Source organism: Pongo pygmaeus, chromosome 11 (genome assembly GCF_028885625.2).
Source record: "Pongo pygmaeus isolate AG05252 chromosome 11, NHGRI_mPonPyg2-v2.0_pri, whole genome shotgun sequence".
NCBI lineage: Eukaryota > Metazoa > Chordata > Mammalia > Primates > Hominidae > Pongo > Pongo pygmaeus.
Window position 1 is genome coordinate 107943200 of NC_072384.2, and position 21949 is coordinate 107965148.

Below are 21949 nucleotides of genomic sequence, written 5' to 3' on the forward strand. Positions count from 1 at the left end.
CTTCTTCTGAGATTACAGTTACAAATATGTTAGGATGTTGGAGACGGTCACACAGCTTTTTGTTGTTCTGTCTTCAAGTTCACTGATTCTTTCTTCAGCTGTGTCAGTTTTACTTATGAGAACATCAAACATATTCTTTATCTCCATTTCCATTTGGTTCCTTTTCATAATTTCCATGCCACTGCTGAAATAACCCATCTGATCTTACATGTTATCCACCGTTCCTATTAGAGCCTTTAGCATATTAGTCATACTTAAAATTTGTATCAAGGCCGGGTGCAGTGGCTCATGCCTGTAATCCCAGCACTTTGGGAGGCTGAGGCAGGAGGATAGCTTGAGCCCAGGAATTCAAGACCTGTTTGGAAAACATAGCAAGACACTCTCTCTACAAAAAATAATAAAAGAAATTAGCTGGGCATGGTGGTGCATGCCTATGGTCCCAGCTACTTGGGAGGTTGAGGCAGGAAGATCACTTGAGCCTGGGAGGTCAAAGCTGCAGTGAGCCCTCATTGTGCCACTCACTGCACTCCAGCCTGGGCAGCAGAGCAAGACACCATCTCTTAAATGAAAAATAGAAGCAAATGCTGCTTTTTTCTGAATCGATAGTTACATGAGGATGAAGACATCAATGGAATTACAGTATACTGCCATTTGGAGTTACCTAAAAATAATAATAGCTAACACATCTTCAACATGCTAGGCACTATATTGTGTGCTTTACATATATTAACTCATTTGATCCTCACAAACTTTTTTTTTTTTTTGGAGACGGAAACGCCTATCACCCAGGCTGGAGTGCAGTGGCGCTATCTTGGCTCACTGCAACCTCCGCCTCCTGGGTTCAAGCGATTTTCCTACCTTAGCCTCCCAAGTAGCTGGGATTACAGGCACCTGCCACCATCCCCAGCTAATTTTTGTATTTTTAGTAGAGACAGGGTTTTGCCATGTTGGCCAGGCTGGTCTCAAACTCCTGGCCTCAAGTGATCTGCCTGCCTCAGCCTCCCAAAGCGCTGGGAGCTGGGATTACAGGGGTGAGCCACCGCACCAGCCCTCACAAACCTTTTGAGGTAGAAAATATTACCATGTCTTTTTTACAGTCAGGAAATTAAGGTTATAATAAGATTGTGGCCCTTGACCACACAGAGCTAAAAAAGAATTTACTGGTTTAGATTGAGCAGCTTGCTAAAGAATAATTTTTAATTATTTTTAATCTGTGTTAGATTTTTAAAAATAATTTTATTTTTAATTGTGGTAAAAAAATTAACAAAATTTACCATCTTAATCAGTTTTAAGTATACAGTTCAGTCATGTTAAGTACATTCACATTGTGGTGCAGTAGATTTCCAGAACTTGTTCATCTTGCAAAACTGAAACTCTATACCTGGTAAACAACAACTCCCCATTTCCTCGTTCCCCCAGCCCCTGGCAGCCACTAATATAAGTCCTGTTTCTATGAATTTGATTGACTTTAGATGCCTCATAAGAGAAATTACACAATATTTGTCTTTTTGAGACTAGCTTGTGTCAGCATAATGCCCTCAAGGTTCATCTACGTTTTAGCATGCAGAGGGCCTTCCTAAGGCTGAATAATATTAATATTACATTGTATGTATATACCACATTTTGCTTACCACTCATCTGCTGATGGACATTTGGGCTGCTTCCACCTCTTGGCTATTGTGAATAATGCTGCAATGAACATGAGTGTTCAGATATCTCTTTGATACCCTGTTTTCAGTTATCTCTTTGATACCCTGTTTTCAGTTCTTTTGGATCTGTAGCAAAAAGTGGGATTGCTGGATCATATGGTAAATTTTGTTCTTAATTTTTTGAGGAACCTCCATTCTATTTTCCATAGCAGCTGCACCATTTTACATTCCTACCAACAGTACACAAGAGTTCCAGTTTCCTCACATCCTCATCAACAACTGGTATTTTCTGCTGGTGGTGGTTTTTGATAGTAGCCATCCTAATGGTTGTGAGGTGATATCTAGTGGTTTTGATTTGCATTTTCCTAATGATTAGTGATGTTGAGCATCTTTTTTTTTTTTTTTTTCTGAGATGGAGTCTCACTCTGTTGCCCAGGCTAGAGTGCCGTGGTGCAATCTCGGCTTACTGCAACCTCTGCCTCCTGGGTTTAAGCGATTCTCCTGCCTCAGCCTCCTGAGTAGCTGGGACTACAGGCACCCGCCACCATACCCGGCTAATTTTTGTATTTTTAATAGAGATGGAGTTTCACCATGTTGGCCAGGCTGGTCTCGAACTCCTGACCTCATGATTCACCTGCCTCAGCCTCCCGAAGTGCTGGGATTACAGGCATGAGCCACCGCGCCTGGTCTATATTGAGCATCTTTTTATAGGCCATTTATATATCTCTGGAGAAATCTCTGTTCAAGTCCCTATGCCCATTTTTTAAATTGGGTTATTTTGCTGTTGAGTTCAAAAGTTCTTTGTATATTCTAGATTTTTTTTTTTCCCCTTTCTTTTGAGACAGCATCTTGCTATCTCCCAAGCTGTGGTATAGTGGCATGATTATGGCTCACTGCAGCCTCGACCTCCCGGCCTCCAACCTCAGCTTCCTGAGTAGCTGAGACTACAGGCACACACCACCTAACTAATTTTTAATTGAGACAGGGTCTTGGTTTGTCACCCAGGTTGGAATGCAGGTGGCAGGATCACGGCTCACTGCAACCTAAGACCTCCTGGGCTTAAAGCAGTCCTCCCACCTCAGCTTCCTGAGCAGCTGGGACTACAGGAATGTGCCACCACACTTGGCTAAATTTAAAAAAAAATTTTTTTAGAAACAGGGTCTTAATATATTGCCCAGGGTGTTCTTGAACACATGGGTTCAAGAGATTCTCCCACCTCAGCCTCCCAAAGTGCTGGGATTATAGGCGTGAGCCATACACCTTGCCTATTCTAGATCTTAACCCCTTAGCAGATATATGATTTGCAGATATTTCTTCTCATTCTGTAGGTTGCCTTTTCACTATTTATTGTGTCTTTTGATGTGCAGAAGTTTTTTAGTTTGATATAGTCCTATTTGTCTATTTTTGCTTTTGTTACCTCTGCTTTTGGTGTTGTATTTAAGATATCACTGCCAAATCCAATGTCAGAGAGTGCTTTCTTCTAGAAGTTTTATAGTTTTAGGTCTTACGGTTAGGTCTTTGATCTATTTTGAGTTAATATTTGTGTATGACATAAGGTGCGGCCCAACCTCACTCTTTTGCATGTGGATATCCAGGTTTCCTAGCACCATTTGTTGAAGAGACTGTTAGATTTTTTTAAATGCCCTGAAATGATTAGTTTGTAAGATTTTCTATTTAAAGGATTGTTACACATTGAAATTTAGCTTTAATGTTTTCTTAGTTATGGATAGAATTTCAAGTTTTGCAGGAATTATGCAGAATATTTTAATTAATAGTAAGAGATGTAATTTTTAAGTGGTCATTTAGGTCTTGTTTGTTTATGGAGTTGTTTTTTGTTTGTTTGTTTCTTTGAGACGGAGTCTCACTCTTGTCACTCAGGCTGGAGTGCAGTGGCGCAATCTCAGCTTACTGCAGCCTCTGCCTCCCAGGTTCAAGCGATGCCCATGGCTCAGCCTTCCAAGTAGCTGGGACTACAGGCATGTGCCGCCACACCCCGCTAATTTTTGTGTTTATAGTAGAGAGGGGTTTCGCCATGTTGGCCAGGCTGATCTTGAACTCCTGACCTCAGGTGATCCCCCTGCCTTGGCCCCCGAAAGTGCTGAGATTACAGGCGTGAGCTGCCACACCTGGCCAGATTAAAATTTTAATATAAGGCAATTTCCAAGTCATTCTGTATATCTTTTCCAGTGCTTAATATATACTAAAATGTTGGTTGCTGTGAGCTATTTCTTTAAAAAAGAAAAAAAAGGGTAATCCAAAATAAATATGTGGAAATCATTTGCATAATTTTTCCCATCCTCTTTTGCTTGTAGGGAAGCAGCTCGAGAGTGTCGTAGAAAGAAGAAAGAATATGTGAAATGTTTAGAAAACAGAGTGGCAGTGCTTGAAAATCAAAACAAGACATTGATTGAGGAGCTAAAAGCACTTAAGGACCTTTACTGCCACAAATCAGATTAATTTGGGATTTAAATTTTCACCTGTTAAGGTGGAAAATGGACTGGCTTGGCCACAACCTGAAAGACAAAATAAACATTTTATTTTCTAAACATTTCTTTTTTTCTATGCGCAAAACTGCCTGAAAGCAACTACAGAATTTCATTCATTTGTGCTTTTGCATTAAACTGTGAATGTTCCAACACCTGCCTCCACTTCTCCCCTCAAGAAATTTTCAACGCCAGGAATCATGAAGAGACTTCTGCTTTTCAACCCCCACCCTCCTCAAGAAGTAATAATTTGTTTACTTGTAAATTGATGGGAGAAATGAGGAAAAGAAAATCTTTTTAAAAATGATTTCAAGGTTTGTGCTGAGCTCCTTGATTGCCTTAGGGACAGAATTACCCTAGCCTCTTGAGCTGAAGTAATGTGTGGGCCGCATGCATAAAGTAAGTAAGGTGCAATGAAGAAGTGTTGATTGCCAAATTGACATGTTTTCACATTCTCATTGTGAATTATGTAAAATTGTTAAGAGACATACCCTCTAAAAAAGAACTTTAGTATGGTATTGAAGGAATTAGAAATGAATTTGGAGTGCTTTTTATGTATGTTCTCTTCTAAATTTGTCCTTGGTTCTTAAAAGCATTCTGTACTAATACAGCTCTTCCATAGGGCAGTTGTTGCTTCTTAATTCAGTTCTGTATGTGTTCAACATTTTTGAATACATTAAAAGAAGTAACCAACTGAACGAAAAAGCATGGTATTTGAATTTTAAATTAAAGCAAAGTAAATAAAAGTACAAAGCATATTTTAGTTAGTACTAAATTCTTAGTAAAATGCTGATCAGTAAACCAATCCCTTGAGTTATATAACAAGATTTTTAAATAAATGTTATTGTCCTCACCTTCAAAAATATTTATATTGTCACTCATTTACGTAAAAAGATATTTCTAATTTACTGTTGCCCATTGCACTTACATTATACCACCACCAAGAAAGCCTTCAAGATGTCAAATAAAGCAGTGATATATATTTGTTTATGAAATGTTACATGTAGAAAAATACTGATTTTAAATCTTTTCCATATTAACAATTTAACAGAGAATCTCTAGTGAATTTTTTAAATGAAAGGAGTTGTAAGGATATAAAAAGTACAGTGTTAGATGTGCACAAGGAAAGTTATTTTCAGACATATTTGAATGACTGCTGTACTGCAATATTTGGATTGTCATTACAAAACATTTTTTTGTTCTCTTGTAAAAAGAGTAGTTATTAGTTCTGCTTTAGCTTTCCAATATGCTGTATAGCCTTTGTCATTTTATAATTTTAATTCCTGATTAAAACAGTCTGTATTTGTGTATATCATAATTGTTTTCAATACCACTTTTAATTGTTACTCATTTTATTCACTAAGCTCGATAAATCTAACAGTTACTCTTAAAAAAAAAAAAGACTAAGGTGGATTTTAAAAATTGGAAACTGACATAATGTTAGATTATAATTTCTCATTTGGGGCCGGGCGCAGTGGCTCACGCCTGTAATCCCAGCATTTTGGGAGGCCAAGGTGGGTGGATCACCTGTGGTCAAGAGTTCAAGACCAGCCTGGTCAACATGGTGAAACCCCATCTCTACTGAAAATACAAAAATTAGCCAGGCGTGGTGGCGGGCGCCTGTAATCCCAGCTACTCGGGAGGTTGAGGCAGCAGAATTGCTTGAACCCAGGAGGCAGAGGTTGCAGTGAGCCGAGATAGCACCATTGCACTCCAGCCTGGGCGACTCCATCTCAAAAAATAAAAATAAAAAAATGTCTCATTTGGGAAGGAAATTCCTTTTAAAAAAGAGTTGAGACACTTAGAAAACTAATGTTTTATATTTAGTTAAGAGTTATTTAAGAAAGTCAAGCGTGTTTAACAACAAAATATGAAGATTTAAGTGTTAACTGCTGGATCCATTTTAAAAAGTAAGATTTTAATTAACATTTGTAAATGGTATATTTTCGTTTGTAACAAACCATTGTCTTTTTTCAAGGATGAACAGAGTTTATGAAGGAGCATCATTCTAAGAATTGAGTGATGTAGTCTTTATGTTTGGACAGTCCACCAGATTCTCAAGAAGGCTTTCAAACAACTATAAAGTTTGATGTTTGTCCTGCTGAGCTAATGGGGAAAGTTATAGCATAAAAATTATGTAACAGCATAGGATATGTCATTTTTAAAAACTGGTTTAACAGAAATCAAGCAAAGTCACAAATATGTTCACAAGTTGGAATTATTTAGAGTCAAAATGTCATATTGAACATTTTGAATGTCATGTTATAAATGAAAAATTGCCTGATGTTTTAGCAGTTTGTATTTTCTAAAGCTTTTTTTCAAAAGTTCAGGCTTTCTACTTACTGGGAAGTTGGTGGTCCTCTTAGTCCCTGATAAATTAAGGCAATCACATTCATGTGAGCTGGATGAATTTTTAAGTTATAAAGACCTTATCCTTCATACCTTGAGGATGATTGCACTGGTTTTGAAGTCAGTTACTTAATGGTGAGGTGAGAAATGTATCCTGTTGCTAAATCTGTCTTAGACCCTTGGTGAAACTTGAAGATTTCAGTTTATAAAGATAAAATCAAGCATCTTTTGTGCAGTTTTCTTTTTTTAATGCAAGAATGGTGGGGAGGTTTGTTTGTAAGCATGAAACTTTGAGAATCTTTATTAAGAAAATGACATAATTTTTAAAAACCTTGTAGCCAAGAACATATGTGGCCACATTACCAGTGATAAATGTTTTTCTCTTTATATTGGCCAAAAGGGAATAAAAATGTCATCATAGGAATTTGTACATATGCTACTGATTTGCCTAGAAAATAGCAAGTTTGGTATTGCTCACTTTGCAAATATAGGGCCATGTGGCACTTTTATCTATAGGACAGATTAACTCTAATAAAAATGAAGTGGGGAGGGGTTTATTTTTGATATATTACTCTTATGAGTTTTCAAGCTTTGATAGTGTTTAACTGAAAAGTGGCTTAGAAAGGGCTAGATCCAATGTGTTCATTATTAAATAATTGCTATCAGATACAATTTTAAGTTCATTCTTTTTCAAACTCAAGTACCATATTGGCAACCATAATATTGTCATAGGTGCTCTCTTCATTTAGATATTCTTGGGGGGGTGGCATTTGTATAATATATGTGTACATATATATATATATATATATATACAAACAGTATATAATCTAAAGCTCTGAGAGCTCTTAAGTCAGGAATGCTGAGTATTATAGTATATTGAGGTCAGATGAAATTTTACATTTTTGTGTGTTCTGTTGCATCCCTTCTGGTAGTTTCTATGACTGCATTACTCCAGCACTCATGATTGATTTTATCTTCTAATTTTCTTCCAAGTATTTTATTTTTTATTAGTTTTCTTTGGCTTGATACTTTTAAATATGTTACTAGTCACTTGAAAGCCTCTCCCCCAAAAGTATTTGGTTTTTATGCTTTGTCTGTGGCAGCTATAACAGTGGTAAGAACATTTTGAAGATAGCTTTTTAAAGGAACCACGGATTTTTTCAAAAATCATCCTGGGGGAGGAATTTTGGCATTTCATTTGAGCAGGGATTTTGTCAGAAAATGTGTTTTGACAGTAGATCAGCAGCAGTGCTAGTCTCTGAAAGCACAATACCAGTCAGGCAGCCTATCCCATCAGATGTCATCTGGCTGAAGTTTATCTCTGTCTCTCAGGACAAATCCCTACTATCTTTTTTACCTTTTGGGGTGACATGTGGAATCATACAAAGGCTTAGGAAGAAATACGTTTGTTTAAACCAGGATGCTTTACTTACTTGAAGTGACTTCAATCTAGATTTCTTTTAATATTTAACAAATTTTTAATTCTATGATCAGCCACAGTCAGCTATTACCATAAATTGGTCTCTGTTTATTTTGAAGATCACGGCTGCTTCATTTTGCAGGATTAAATAGGGCTAATATATCTTAAAGTTAAGATCTTGAATTAAAGTGGGTTTTAGAAATAGTGTTACATACCTTTTCAGTTGTTTTCAAGAGGCTTTATTTTTGTTGCCTTTGTAGCCCTGAAAGCTGTTGGTATATTTTTTCCCTCATGGACCTAATAGAAAAGTTGTATATTTATTTGGATTATATTTACATTCTGTCCTTTGTAAATGTTTGGTGTAACTTGCACTTTTTAAAATGACCCAGTTTGGGTATTAGCAACTTAAGAAATTCCCTCATCAAGTAATTCTCAACTTTTTAGTCTTTCTCCTCTCTTCAAATCATGTGACTTTTTAAATGGAAGTTTTTCATTGATTAAAATATTTTAGCACCTAAAAGCTAGCCTTAAAAACAGCTGTAAAAGAAAAACATCAGTAAATTAGATATGACTAGCCCAGTTAATTAAAAGACGGGCTCAAACCTTGTTTTATTCTTTTTCATCTTGGATAAAGATTGAAGGGAAAATAACCCAAGTGCATAATATTTGTTTTCAATTTTTAATGAGACTTTATCCTCATCACAACATTAATACTGTACAAAGTATGCCAAAATATCCATTAATTTGTCTAGAATAGTACAAGACTTTTTAAAGCAATTATCTTCACAGAGACCACATGTAATAATGATTATACTGAAATATGTTCATTTTTAATGGCTTTGTTAACATCAAAGAAATGCTGCCTAAATTTGACTGATTTCAGATGAGGAAGGAGAAAGTAAAGTGTGCATAGTAAGGCTGTAGGTGAAGAGTTGTGAGATAAATAGTTCACTCAGTTGTACAAAGCACAACTAGAACTTTTTGTTGGGTGGCTTACATACATCTTGAATATTCTTAATGTAATAATGTTGACTATTAAGTTGGCTACACAGTCACTGTATGTACTAGGAACTGGTTTCCTTGACATTCTAGAATCAATGGCTAGGAGAGGCATTAATCTTTGAGGGGCTGAACATATCATGAAGCTGAGTCAGTATGGAAAATTTTCAAATAAACAGGGTGCTGAAGTTCCATCTGTCTCATCTGCTTATGATAAGTTCTTATTGATTAGTGAATGTAGCTTAAGCCTTTGTATGTGTCCTCAGGGGGCAGACCGACTTTAAGAGGGACCAGATAACGTTTGAATGGAGGGATTATATTTCAGGTGTTTTAGCTTGAAATTTATTTTTTAAAAAAAGAAAAATTTAAAAAATATATAAATAAAATAGAACAAAGCCGGTGATGCAAGTTGATATTATAAACAGGCAGTTTTAGCACAGAAAGAAAATACTGACCTGTCTGCATTCTGGTACGGTGGGTGCAGGTCCCAGCTGGGTATGACATGATACACTTTTAATTATTCTCACCAGCAAGTAAAAGGAAAATGAACAATCTTTTGGAAATGTCTTTGAAAAGGATCAAAGAGTAGGAAATTCACATTTGACCTAACATTACTTGCCCATGGAAGTAAGGCATTTCCAAGCTTTTGTCTGAGGAGCATCTCAGAGAAGTGAGAGTAAATCTGAGATAGTTTAAAAATTGGTAGGGAAGGAAGAAAATCTCTGCAAATAATGATTTTATGTTTGTTGGCCAAGTGAAATGATCTATCATTGTGTTTGGGAGGTTTTATTTTCTTATGTTTTTAAAATTGAATTGGTAAATGCTTTATAGATGTATTTTTATCCAAGTGCCACTCCAATTTGTGTATGTAATAAAATTATTTATATTAAAAGTGGGAAATAATTGTCAACTTTTTTTGAGTATAGATTTATTAGGGGTGGCAAAGAAGAGTGCTAGTTAGCAGTTTTCCATGTAAAGTTGTCCTTGACTGATTTGTCCACATGTCAGTTGTAACTCCCCCACTCCCTGCAAAAGGAATTATTTCTAACCCAGATGTATCACTTGAAACTTTAGAAGCAAAATAATCAGGGAAGTTCCTAGAAAGGTGTTTGGCTTTTTGGTTTTTGAGGATTGGGGTAAAGAAGACTTCCCCCACAACTGTCAGCACAAAACAGGGTATTGATTTTTAACTCTGATGTTTCTATTGGAGTTGAATACTAAATAAATAACTATAATGAGAGAAATACATTTCTAATAAAATTCCCTACATTCTAGAAACATCCCTGTTTTAATTTTTTTACTTAAATCTTTTTGTGCTTTATGTGTAAAGAAAAAAATGTACTGAGTTACAATGCATTTTATTAACACTATGTACATAATAGCTGCTTTATGTTCAGAATGGTAGCAGTTGCTTTGTATATTAAAGTGATCCTTGTGAATTTGTGAAATATTGTCATAAAGTGCTTTTTCTTACTGTAATCTTTGTGGTATCAACTGTCATAATGCTCTTTTTACACAAACATTTATGTGCAGTCACATAAACATGCTTTTAAAAACTCTGTAAGTCTCTTTTTTGGGGATGGGATCTCTATTTTGTTGGTTTTTTTGCTAGTGTGTGAAGCCATGTTTTATTGGACTTAAAGTTACAATATATTACAAGCTTGTGTTGGAAGGCAACAAAACTAATTCAGACAACAACATGTCTTCAGTTACTGGATCCCTAATTTTCAGGACAAAACCTGTTTTTCAGTAAGATTGAACAGTGCCTATTTGTGGATTTGGAGATGTTACTGTCGAGATGACTAATGGAGACATACGACCAGCTGTCTCTGATGTCATAAAACACACGTGTTCACTGAAAGGACAATAAGAATACCTTCTCAGGTCCCCTTGCAATTCTAAAACTCTGTGATCATATAAGCTGGCAGGAAAGGGGAGGGGATATGGTTAATCTTTGCTTAAGATGTAAGAAAAAAGTTATCTCCTATACTGTTAACTTCAGAAATAAGTTCTGAGACGAGACATCTGAAAATAAGCAGCTGCGTTATTTGTATGTTTCTTCACTGCCAAGATGTGTTCAAGCCTGCTATACCTGCCATTGTATTGGAAGGCTTAATGAATTTCATTTATTTTCTGCAACAACGATTACATAATTTATTGCACAAAATGAGACATTTTTGAGAGTGATATTAATTACATGAGGGACAATAGGCATGAACCAGGATTGTTCTGAGCAAATCGGAATCTGGGGTCACCCTGCCACGTTCAGGTGCTTGGACCTTCAGGAACAGATTGCTCATCTTGTCATTTGACCAGGCACTGAAGTGACAAGACCATCCTTGAGAAGTCACATCCAAAGATAAAATTCTGATCCATTTCTAGTTTTAGTGTTTCGTCACTGAAGACTTAACATACGTCTTTTACACTCAGGTTGCAAAACACAGGCCCAAGACAAAACTTCTCCCCCAGATCTTCTTCCGCTGGTTTTTCCATCTCGAAAGTGGTGCCACTATCCATCTGTTAAATTGTTTAGGGGAAACCTAGAAAAGCACTACCTTAATCAGTGTTATCCTTCCTCTTAACTGTGCGTCCTAATTTCTCCGCATCTTTCTTAAGCGCAGTGACCAAACCGGATGAGAATTCTAACACGGGCCTGACATCAAATGGAAAGGAAGGATAATGTCCAGGAGTTTGAATGCTATCCTTGTTTTTAATTAAAATGCAATTCACGTAACAAAATTAACTTTTTAAGTGAACAATTAAGTGGTAGTACATCCACAATGGTGTACAACCACCACTTCTATCTAGCTCCGAAACATTCTCATCACTCCAAAAATAAAGCCCCATTACTCTCCATTTTCTCCTCCCCACCCTTGTCCCTGGCAACCACCAATCTGCTTCCTGTTTCTATGGATTTACATCCGGGTATTTCATGTGAGATTTATACACTATGTGTATTACTTTTTTGGTCTAGCTTCTTTAACGTGTTGTTGAGGTTGATCCATTGTAACATGTTATCAGTACTTCATTCCTTTTTATAGCTAAGTATACTTTTTATAGTAAGTATGCCATTGTAGATATATACCACAAGTTTATCGATTCATCCAGTTGAGTTGTTTCTACTGTTTGGCTAATGTTCATAGTGCTGTTATGAATGTTCCTGTACAAGTATTTGAGTCCCTGTTTTCAATTATTTGGGGTATATGCCTGGGAGTGGAGTTGCTGGGTCATATTGAAATTGCACATTTAACTTTTTGAGGAACTGTCAAACTTTCCCTCAGCAGCTGTACCGTTTTACCTTCCACCATTGATGTATGAGGGTTCCAATTTCTCCAAACCTTCACCAACACTTATTTTGCCATTTTAAAAATTATAGCCATCCTCATGGGTGTGGTCTGTCATTGTGGTTTTGATTTGCATTTCCCTGATTACTAATGATGTGGAGCATCTTTTGTTGTGTTTGGCCACCTGTGTATCTTTGAAGAAATGTCTGTTCAGGTCCTTTGTTCATTGAAATTTTGTTGTTGGGTTCTGAGTTCCTTATATATTCTGGGTACTAGGCCCTTATAATATTTTCACCTATAAGTTTTTGCTTTATAATGTCCTCATTGTTTTCAAACTTACTTTATGTAATATGTACACTTCTAAAAAAAAAGAAACATGGAAAAGGGCAAACTGTAAGAAGTAGTTTTTTGTGTTTTTTTGGTGACAGTCTGTGCATATATACACAAATATAATGTATGTTCTCTCCTCCTCCCTCTCCCTTTTTTACACAAAAGGTAGCTACAAACAGTGGTTTATAAACTGCTGCCATTATACAGATACAGTTTAACCAGTACCCTCTTTTGGGGACATTTGGCTGTTTGAAATTTTTTACTGTTACAGATATACACAGGTTGGTAACTAGGTCTACACAAGTTGTATCTCCAGGATACTGAGAAGTAAAAGTTATTTCTGAATTATGGTTTTCTTCATATTTGGATATTGTTTCCTAATGATTATTAGGTATCTGCTAAGCAATTTTTATTAACATGTTGATTACTATTTTTATGTCAAACTTTACAGTCTAGGCATTTTTTTCTGGAATTAAAATTAGAAGTGGCACAGACTTTCATAAGGCTTTCCTTTTCTCATCTCTGTTAATACTGTTTTCTTTCTAATATCCTCAGAAATAACTGTTCTCAGCAAAGAAACAAGTTTTCAACATGCCATCTTTTCTAGTGTTACTAAATTTTTAACCCCTCTGGTTGTAGAAGGAAAGGTGTAACGTGATTTTAGAGCAGAAAGAGCTAACAATTAAATCTTCAAGTTGGGCCGGGGTGCGGGTGGCTCACGCCTGTAATCCCATCACTTTGGGAGGCCAAGGCAGAGGCAGGCAGATCACCTGAGTTCAGGAGTTGGAGACCAGCCTGACCAACATTGTGAAACCTCATCTCTACTAAAAAATACAAAAATTAGCCAGGCATGGTGGCGGGCACCTGTAATGCCAGCTACTCGGGAAGCTGAGGCAGGAGAATCGCTTGAACCCAGGAGGCGGAGGTTGCAGTGAGCCGAGATTGCGCCATTGCACTCCAGCCTGGGCGACAGAGCAAGGCTCCCGTCTCAAAAAAAAACTTCAAGTTTTAAGGTAAAACAGAGCTAAGGACTGTCCGGTGTCATGCTGTTTATGTCAGTGCTAAGACAGTACAAGTCTCCAGCTTCCCAGAGGAGGGTTCTCTATACTCACTGTACTTACCAATTCATGTTAAAGACCTTGAGAAAGCTACTTCTCTCTAGGTAGAGGTTCTGGGGAGCAGTGAGGTTGTGACTTCGTCTAACACTAACACAAATTACAAGTCTGTTTTACCAACTATTAAGTGAAGTCCTATATCTAGGGCCACTTAACAGTACTGGGGTACATTATATAGTGATTTTTTAAAGTACTTTAAAATTTTATTTTTGTTCATTTTTAATGAATTGGCAGTAAATGCTTCCCATAAACAGCAATTAAATGGTATTATTATTGGAGGTGAATCTTTTACATTATGGTAATTTTGTTATTCAGCATATGCCTTGATACTTTAATATCCCTTAGAATTTATTTCTCCCATACCTTCGGCAAGGAGAAATAAAGCACATAAATTAGGCATATGGTAACTCATCTGTAAAGGAATGTGTATTTTTCATGAGTCAGTGTGAACACCCTTTATGAACAGGGCACCATGTTACCACTTGAAATACAGAATATAAGGTCGGGCCTGGTGGCTCACACCTGTAATCCCTGCACTTTGGGAGGCTGAGGCAGGTAGGTCATGAGGTCAAGAGTTCAAGACCAGCCTGGCCAACATAATTAAAACCCCATCTCTACTAAAAATACAAAAAATTAGCTGGGCATGGTGGCAGGTGCCTGTAATCCCAGCTACTCGGGAGGCTGAGACAGAAGAATCGCCCGAACCCAGGAGGCAGAGGCTGCAGTGTGCCAAGATCACGCCACTGCACTCCACTCCACCCTGGGTAACAAGCAAAATTCCATCTCAAAAAAAGAAAGAAAGAAAACAATATATGGATATATGCTATCATCCTTGCCTTCTAGGAGCATAAATTGTATTTGCTAAGATAAAACATTCCAAATAATGTTATTCTGCCCTGAGTTTGCAATCTAGTGTTCAGTTAACAGATAAAAGCATTTTGATCAACTACTATTTGAAGATGGTATCCAGGCCATCTACCATGAACTAAAAGCAAGCTACCCTTTAAGTGATAATCTACTTGGAAAACAGCATTCTTTATAGCGGGGTTCCAAGAACCTGGTATCATACATACATTTTAACATAGCATCTTGGCAGCAGTATTTGGTATTAATTGGGGGAAAAATTAGTGATACCCACTGGATTATTTAACTGCATAACTTTAAAGAAACTGGGCAATGTGAGTGAGAATCAAGACTTAGTAAAATAGGTTTGGATTAGGTTTCTATCTTTAACTTGAGAACAAAACAAGCACACTTAAAATGTACATTTATGGGATAAAATATGTAAGTAAAAAATATGTCCCAACTTCACTGACATTCATAGTGGACACTGTGGTGTGCTGCCCAGATACACGAGCTCTCTCTCCTCTCTCTCTCACACACACACCCCACACCTGAAACACTCATTTCCCCAGCTTCCAGGAATGTTGGTGGCTGATGGCTCCCAACTGACTCCCTCTCTAATATTGTCTTCAGCCTCAGGTTATGACCCTTGTATCCACTAGTCCATGCAGGGTCATAAAGGACCATCACCCTGCCTCAATATGGCCTAACTGCAGGACCATCTCAACTCTAAAGAATTAGCTGAGGACTTCCCCGACTACATCCCAGCCCAATTTCTTCCTCTTTCCCAGTCTGTCTTCTTTCCAAGATCAGAATATTGATCTTGGAAAAAGCATTCCCATATGAACTTTTCACACCCTAATCTCAATCTTTGAGTCTATTTCCCCAAGAAACCTGACCTGCAACAACATTCTAAGCCCAAAGCCAAGAAAATCACTTGATTTTCACTTGGACAACCCAACTATTTCTGATGATTTTTTTTTCTTGCCTGTGCTGCTAATTTGTAGAGCAAGGGAAAAAAGCTGCCTTCAAATTTTTCTGATTCTTAATGTTCTATGAAAATGGAAAACAACCCAATAACAGCTTACCTCATTTGATAGATCACCCAGGCATATTATTGAAGCTCCCCACCTCTAACCCACCCTGCCCCATCCACGTTAACATCCATCTCCAAAGTTAATGGATCTTAAAGAAACTGAACTCTGCCGGGCGCGGTGGCTCACGCCTGTAATCCCAGCACTTTGGGAGGCCAAGGCAGGTGGATCACGAGGAGATCGAGACCACCCTGGCTAACACGGTGAAACCCCGTCTCTATTAAAAATATAAAAAATTAGCCAGGCTGTGGTGGCAGGCACCTGTAGTCCCAGCTACTCGGGAGGCTGAGGCAGGAGAATGGCGTGAACACGGGAGGCGGAGCTTGCAGTGAGCTGAGATCGCGCCCCCGCACTCCAGCCTGGGTGACAGAGCGAAACTCCATCTCAAAAAAAAAAAAAAAAACAGAAACTGAACTCTAATATATGCATTTCCAATAACATACCTAAGTGGGACTGGCTTGTCATTATAGTGTTGGTGATACTGCCAGGCTTTATTTTAAACAATCTTTCATATTCATGGTGCAGTACTGACATTTTATGGATTCAGTAAGCTATGGATATTTCCATTTCATGTGTATTAGAATTGTGTTGAACTCGTATATCACAGAATGCTCACAACTTTTAATCCATCTTTATTAAACAAACTGCTATTTCAATAGATGCAGAAAACAACATATTGGATATTTTCACCTCTGGGATAAAGGTTCAAAAGGAAGAGAAAGTCCTGTTTTTAAGATTTTATAAAAGAAATCTATCTCTAGTACCAAATACCATATTGAGATTATAATATTCTTGCAGTCTAAATTTAAGCTATTGTTTAAACTTTTGCATTGTAAAAAGAAAAGTTCATGTGTGTGTGTGTCAGACGTCAAAGTGTATCATAGATAATCCTAAAACAATATAACAATCATTTAACCCAAAGTCAATGCCCTTTAAATGGAATATCTTTTTCATTATTTGGTTATGAAATATGCAGAAGGTACTGGGGAAGCAACAATGGAAGAGGCAGAAGCATTCTTGGCCCTCAAGGAGCTTACACTCTACGGGGCAATACTAACATTGAATGAGCAATTACAAGTACAATACAAAAGGAGCTTATATGTGGGAAGCTAACCTCCCAGGCAGGGATGAGATTTAAAACTTTTAATGTCATCCTATGCGTTGTTAAGGAAGCAGGGAAAGCACTGCATTAAGACATTTGAGCAAGGGTAAAACAGAATGGGAAAACCTCAGCTCTTGACTTGAAATAGACAACCTATTCAAGATTTCAGGTGCTTTTTTTTTTTTTTTTTTTTTTGAGACGGAGTCTCGCTCTTGTACCCCAGGCTGGAGTACAATGGTGCAATCTCAGCTCACTGCAACCTCTGCCTCCCAGATTCAAGCCATTCTTCTGCCTCAGCCTCCCGAGTAGCTGGGATTACAGGCACCTGACACCACACCTGGCTAATTTTTGTATTTTTTGTAGAGACGGGGTTTCACCATGTTGGCCAGGCTGGTCTTGAACTCCTGACCTCAGGTGATCCGCCTGCCTCGGCCTCCCAAAGTGGTGGGATTACAGGCATGAGCCACCGCACCCAGCCAGATTTCAGGTGCTTTTAAAAAGTAACTGAAATTTTATTTTTACTTAATTCCTTTATTTATATATATACATACCTGAAATTAAGGCAAAAAGCATGATATGAGACCCAAAAAAGCTCATATCCTACTCAACCAACTAAAAGTGTTTAGGACCTAAACAGGGCAAAAGATTTCAATAGCACTAACAGCTCAAGGAATGTATAGGTTAAACCTTTCGTTTTACATCCAGAAAATTAGAAAACTCGGCTAAACATTGTATATATCAGAAGGTTTTAAAAATAATTTGTAAGATTTAATCTTACCAAAGAAAGCTTACTCATTTAAAGACATCTTTATAGCAGCCCTTCATATCATCAGTGGAAACTGTTTATTAAAAGGGAGGAGTATGGGATACAGAAATAGCATAAATCAAAATCTCACACTTAATCCTTTAATGTTAATTGGATTTCAGACTGAGTAAAGTCTGACTAAAAATCACAGCAATGGGACAAAGCACTGCTTTGTTTTAAAACTGCACATGTGCTTTCTCACCTGAGAACCTTTGGTTTAGACTTTTTGTAGTAAGACATTTCATTAAATATGGTTAGATTTGCAGTCTAAGACCTTAAGTGACACACTCAATGACAACATTCTTATAAATTATAGCCAATTATAAGTCCTCCTTCTGGTTTCTCTTCTGTGCTTCGTAAATATGTACATCTTTTTCAGGATCATAGTGAACCTTTCTCACAGTAAATTGCCTCTCCAGCATTGCTAAGAAGTTGTTATCCCGTTCATAGCGAATTCGGCATGCTAAAAGAATCACAGAGTGATTGCTACAGAGATGTTCCAGTGTTTGAAGAAGATCTGTGAATGTTTCTTCTAAATATATGATATCAGCTCCAAGTATCAGGTCAAATTCTCCAGGAGAAAAACTCCCCAAATTTTGTCCCCAAGTCAGCTCCTTAACAACAGTTTTGGGTTGGATATGAGGAGGTAAGTTGGCTTGAACGTTTGATTTAAGAAATTCTAATGCTACTTTTCGATCCGTGATAGTCACATGAGCACCTACAATGTGGAACAAAGAAAAAGTGATGTGCACATCAGTACAATTCTGTTAGGTAGAGAGGGGGTCAAGTTAAATGTAGAGTGTCTCTTAAATATTGCATCTGATATGCAGAATATCAATCACGCCTTTCATGGACAGCTGCAATAGAAAAATGACTCACAGCTCCTTTTGCATAAACTACTGGTAAAAGTGACTCTTGATTTGCCTCTATGACATACCTGCTATTTGCTAAAATTGTGCCTATAAATTGCAGAATTGGCTGGGTGTGGTGGCTCATGCCTTTAATCCCAGCACTTTGGGAGGCCAAAGCGGGCGGATCACCTGAGGTCAGAAGTTGGAGACCAGCCTGGCCAACATGGCCAACTAAAAATAGAAAATTAGCCAGGCATGGTGGCGGGCACCTGTAATCCCAGCTACTCGGGAGGCTGAGGCAGGGGAATCACTTAAACCTGGGAGGCAGAGGTTGCAGTGAGCTGAGATCTCACCACTGCACTCCAGCCTGGGTAAGAAGAGCAAAACTCCATCTCAAAAAAAAAGTAGAATTAACCAGTGACACAGCTGATGCTTCTGAATTCTGCCAACAGAGCTGGCCCATACTTTATTCATTGGGTCATTATCTTTAAGTCAGTTGGCCGCAGGGCAAAATGGAATCCAAGAATGAAAAACCTGGGAGCAGGCCAGGTATGGTGGCTTATGCCTGTAATCCCAGCACTTAGGGAGGCTGAGGTGGGAGCCCTTCAGCCCAGGAGTTCAAGACCAGCCTGGGTAACACAGGGAGACTCCATCTCTACAAATAATTTTTTTTTAATTAAGCACAGTGCACACCTGTGGTCTTAGCTACTCAGGAGGCGGAGGGGGGATATCATGTGAGCGTGGGGGACCAAGGCTGCAGTGAACTGTTATTGTGCATGGGCAACAGAGCAACACCCAGTCTCAAAAAAAAAAAAAAATCTGGGAGCAGACTATTATTGCAAAGATGACAAGATACCAAAAACAGGGAAAGGCTGTTTTGTAAGGTTACAGTTTAAAAAAGAATCATGGAAGAAATAAATTGGCTACTAAGAAATCCCAGTCCACTTCTCCTTAGGCTGTTATGAAGCAGCCAATTTACACGTTTTACGTATATATAATTATTGAAAAATTGTAAGCTTAAAAATTACTTAATTTTATTAATGTAGGTTAAAATGCTTGTTCTTAATGCTAAGTTTCTACACACAGTGTAGGAAAATTAAACTGTTTCTTATGGGTTGTTGACAAAAAGATCCTTTTTTTTGAACCAATGTGGCTAAGAAAGACCTTAAGGTGGAGCAAGCACATAAGGTCAGGTCGGATCCACCTCATCTACGTTGTAGGAAAGATATAATATGTGTAGTACTCTTTACTTCTGGCCCCAGAAATTCTGAAATTTAAAATTATGTTTCAGTCTTCCATAAAATTCTTTCCGTTTGCATCCTTCTTCAGTTTGTAATCTTCATAGGTAATCTTCCCACAGGATTCCAGACTAGTTGCAGTAAGCACTATTTCAGTGGCAGCTGATACTCAGTGTTTCTTATCTTGACACATAAGTTAGGGCAGTAATTCAATTTGACATTTACAGTCCTAGTATGAGATACTGATGAAAATGCTCAAGTTGTTAGGTTTTACAAGCCTGAACCTACCACTTTGACCATTCGTTGCTAGACAGTGTGTTGCCCAATGGACAGATTTCAGTGACAGTTTTCATCTTTTCTGAAAATAAAAAATTGCAGACAGCCAGGCCGAGTAGCTCAACCCGTAACCCAAGCACTTTGGGAGGTCGAGGCAGGAGCATCAGTTGAGCCCAGGAGTTCAAAACCAGCCCTGACAACATAGAGAGATCCCATCTCCACAAAAAACTAAAAAAATTAGCCAGCCGTGGTAGCACTATTCAGGAGGCTGAGGTGGGAGGATCACTGGAGCCCAGGAGGTCAAGGCTGCACTTAAAGAACAACTTTAGGCCAGGCGCGGTGGCTCACACCTGTAATCCCAGCACTTTGGGAGGCTGAGGCAGGTGGATCATGAGGTCAAGAGATCAAGACTATCCTGGCCAACATGGTGAAACCCCGTCTCTACTAAAACTACAAAAATTAGCTGGGCATGGTGGCGCGTGCCTGTAGTCCCAGCTACTCAGGAGGCTGACGCAGGAAAATTGCTTGAACCTAGAAGGTGGAAGTTGCAGTGAGCCAAGATCACACCACTGCACTCCAGCCTGGCAACAGAGTGAGACTCCATCTAAAAAAAAAAAAAAAAAAAAAAAAAAGAAAAGAAAGAAAAGAAAAGAACAACTTTAACTTAGCACTTAAAGAACAAGTATTTTCACTTACTGTCATACAATTCAGTAATTTTTCAGTGATTATATATGTATTACATAAACACATATAGATTGGCTGCTTCATAACAGCCTAAGGAGAGGTGGACTGGGATTTCTTAATAGCCAATTTCTCTCTTCTATAATTGTTTTGTTTTTTTTTCCAAATATACAGAGAGGATTTTGCCATGTTGTCCAGGCTGGCCTCCAACACCTGGGCTCAAGCAATCCACCCGTCTTGGCCTCCCAAAGTGCTGGGATTACAGGTGTGAGCTACTGTACTCAGCCCTATTATTCTTTTTTAAAATTTTAACCTCACGAAACAGGCTTTCCCTATTTTTGGTATTTTGTCATGTGAGCAATGAGCCATGGTCATGCCGCTGCACTCCAGCCTGGGCAACAGAGCAAGACCCTATCTCTTTAAAAAAAAAAAAAAAATGCAGACAGCCTTTTCCAAGGTTTGAGTTAGAACTGTATCTCTGAATCTCTTAACAGTACACAGAGCACTCTGCAGGCAATATTGGAGTGACTGAGTCATCTGCACATCACCTCAGTATTCACTTTACCAGCTCATAGATAAAGGCCTTCTCTAATGCCTGTCCCAGGCATTTCAAAGGCTACTTCTAACCTGGTAGGTATTCCAGAAGTCTGAATAGGATCTTATTGTCAGTTGACCACTCCCTGTAATTCCACACATATCTGAATGACTACCATCAGCCATGGAACAGAAACCTCTCCCCTCATACAACTCACATTCAAGTGAGAGATAGGCAGTAAGATGTTTTTTAAAAAAAACAGAATATCCGGCTGGGTGCAGTGACTCATGCCTGTGTAATCTCAGCACTTTGGGTGGCCAAGGCGGGTGGATCACCTGAGGTCAGGAGTTCGAGACCAGCCTGGCTAACATGATGAAACCCTGTCTCTACTAAAATTACAAAAAATTAGCCAGGCGTGGTGGCAGGTGCCTGTAATCCCAGCTACTCAGGAGGCTGAGGCAGGAGAATCACTTGAACCCAGGAGGCAGAGGTTGCAGTGAAGATCGCCCCACTGCACTCCAGCCTGGGCGACAAGAGTGAAACTCCCACCTCAAAAGAAAAGATACAGTGAAACCCAGCAGCAGCATTTCCTTCAGACCCACTCAGCCACAGAGGCACAGACCAGGGACAGTGGAAGGCTGCAGTTAACCTGGCTTGTTTTGAAGCAAGGAAAGGCAGGGAGTCAGTGTCAACCGTACATGAAGATGGTGATGAAATGACTGCCCGTGAGATTTATGCTGGGTAAGGAGGGTGAGACAGTATTTAGTTCAGAAAAGACTAGTGGAAACTGACCCAATATGACAACACAGTATGCTGTCCATTAGTAATGGGAAAAGAATGTATAAACATGTGTCATCACTTTTCGTTTTAGTTTTATAGCACCTTATTTATGCAA

At 38.4% G+C, this 21949-nt stretch overlaps 2 protein-coding genes across 18 annotated transcripts in view; one reads left to right on the forward strand and one right to left on the reverse strand.

Annotated features, from left to right (window-relative positions):
• The window catches only part of CREB1 (cAMP responsive element binding protein 1), a 75006-nt gene extending 64547 nt beyond the window's left edge, over positions 1-10459 (forward strand). For 3 of the 5 annotated variants that reach the window (XM_054478887.2, XM_054478884.2, XM_054478889.2), the window contains one exon: positions 3962-10459. In XM_054478887.2, coding sequence (XP_054334862.1) covers positions 3962-4106 — 145 coding nt within the window. In that variant the 3' untranslated portion in view covers positions 4107-10459. The remainder of the gene's footprint in view (positions 1-3961) is intronic. The other 2 variants (XR_008501170.2, XR_008501169.2) reach the window with 1 other exon arrangement.
• Positions 1-21949, reverse strand: part of METTL21A (methyltransferase 21A, HSPA lysine) — a 41825-nt gene that overhangs the window by 11579 nt on the left and 8297 nt on the right. For 8 of the 13 annotated variants that reach the window (XM_054478901.2, XM_054478893.2, XM_054478894.2 and 5 more), the window contains one exon: positions 16182-18191. The exons of 1 other annotated variant lie outside the window; for it this stretch is intronic. In XM_054478901.2, coding sequence (XP_054334876.1) covers positions 17794-18191 — 398 coding nt within the window. In that variant the 3' untranslated portion in view covers positions 16182-17793. Of the gene's footprint in view, positions 1-16181; positions 20443-21949 lie in introns of those variants that run through there. 4 more of the 13 variants (XM_054478903.2, XM_063647832.1, XM_063647833.1 and 1 more) reach the window with 3 other exon arrangements.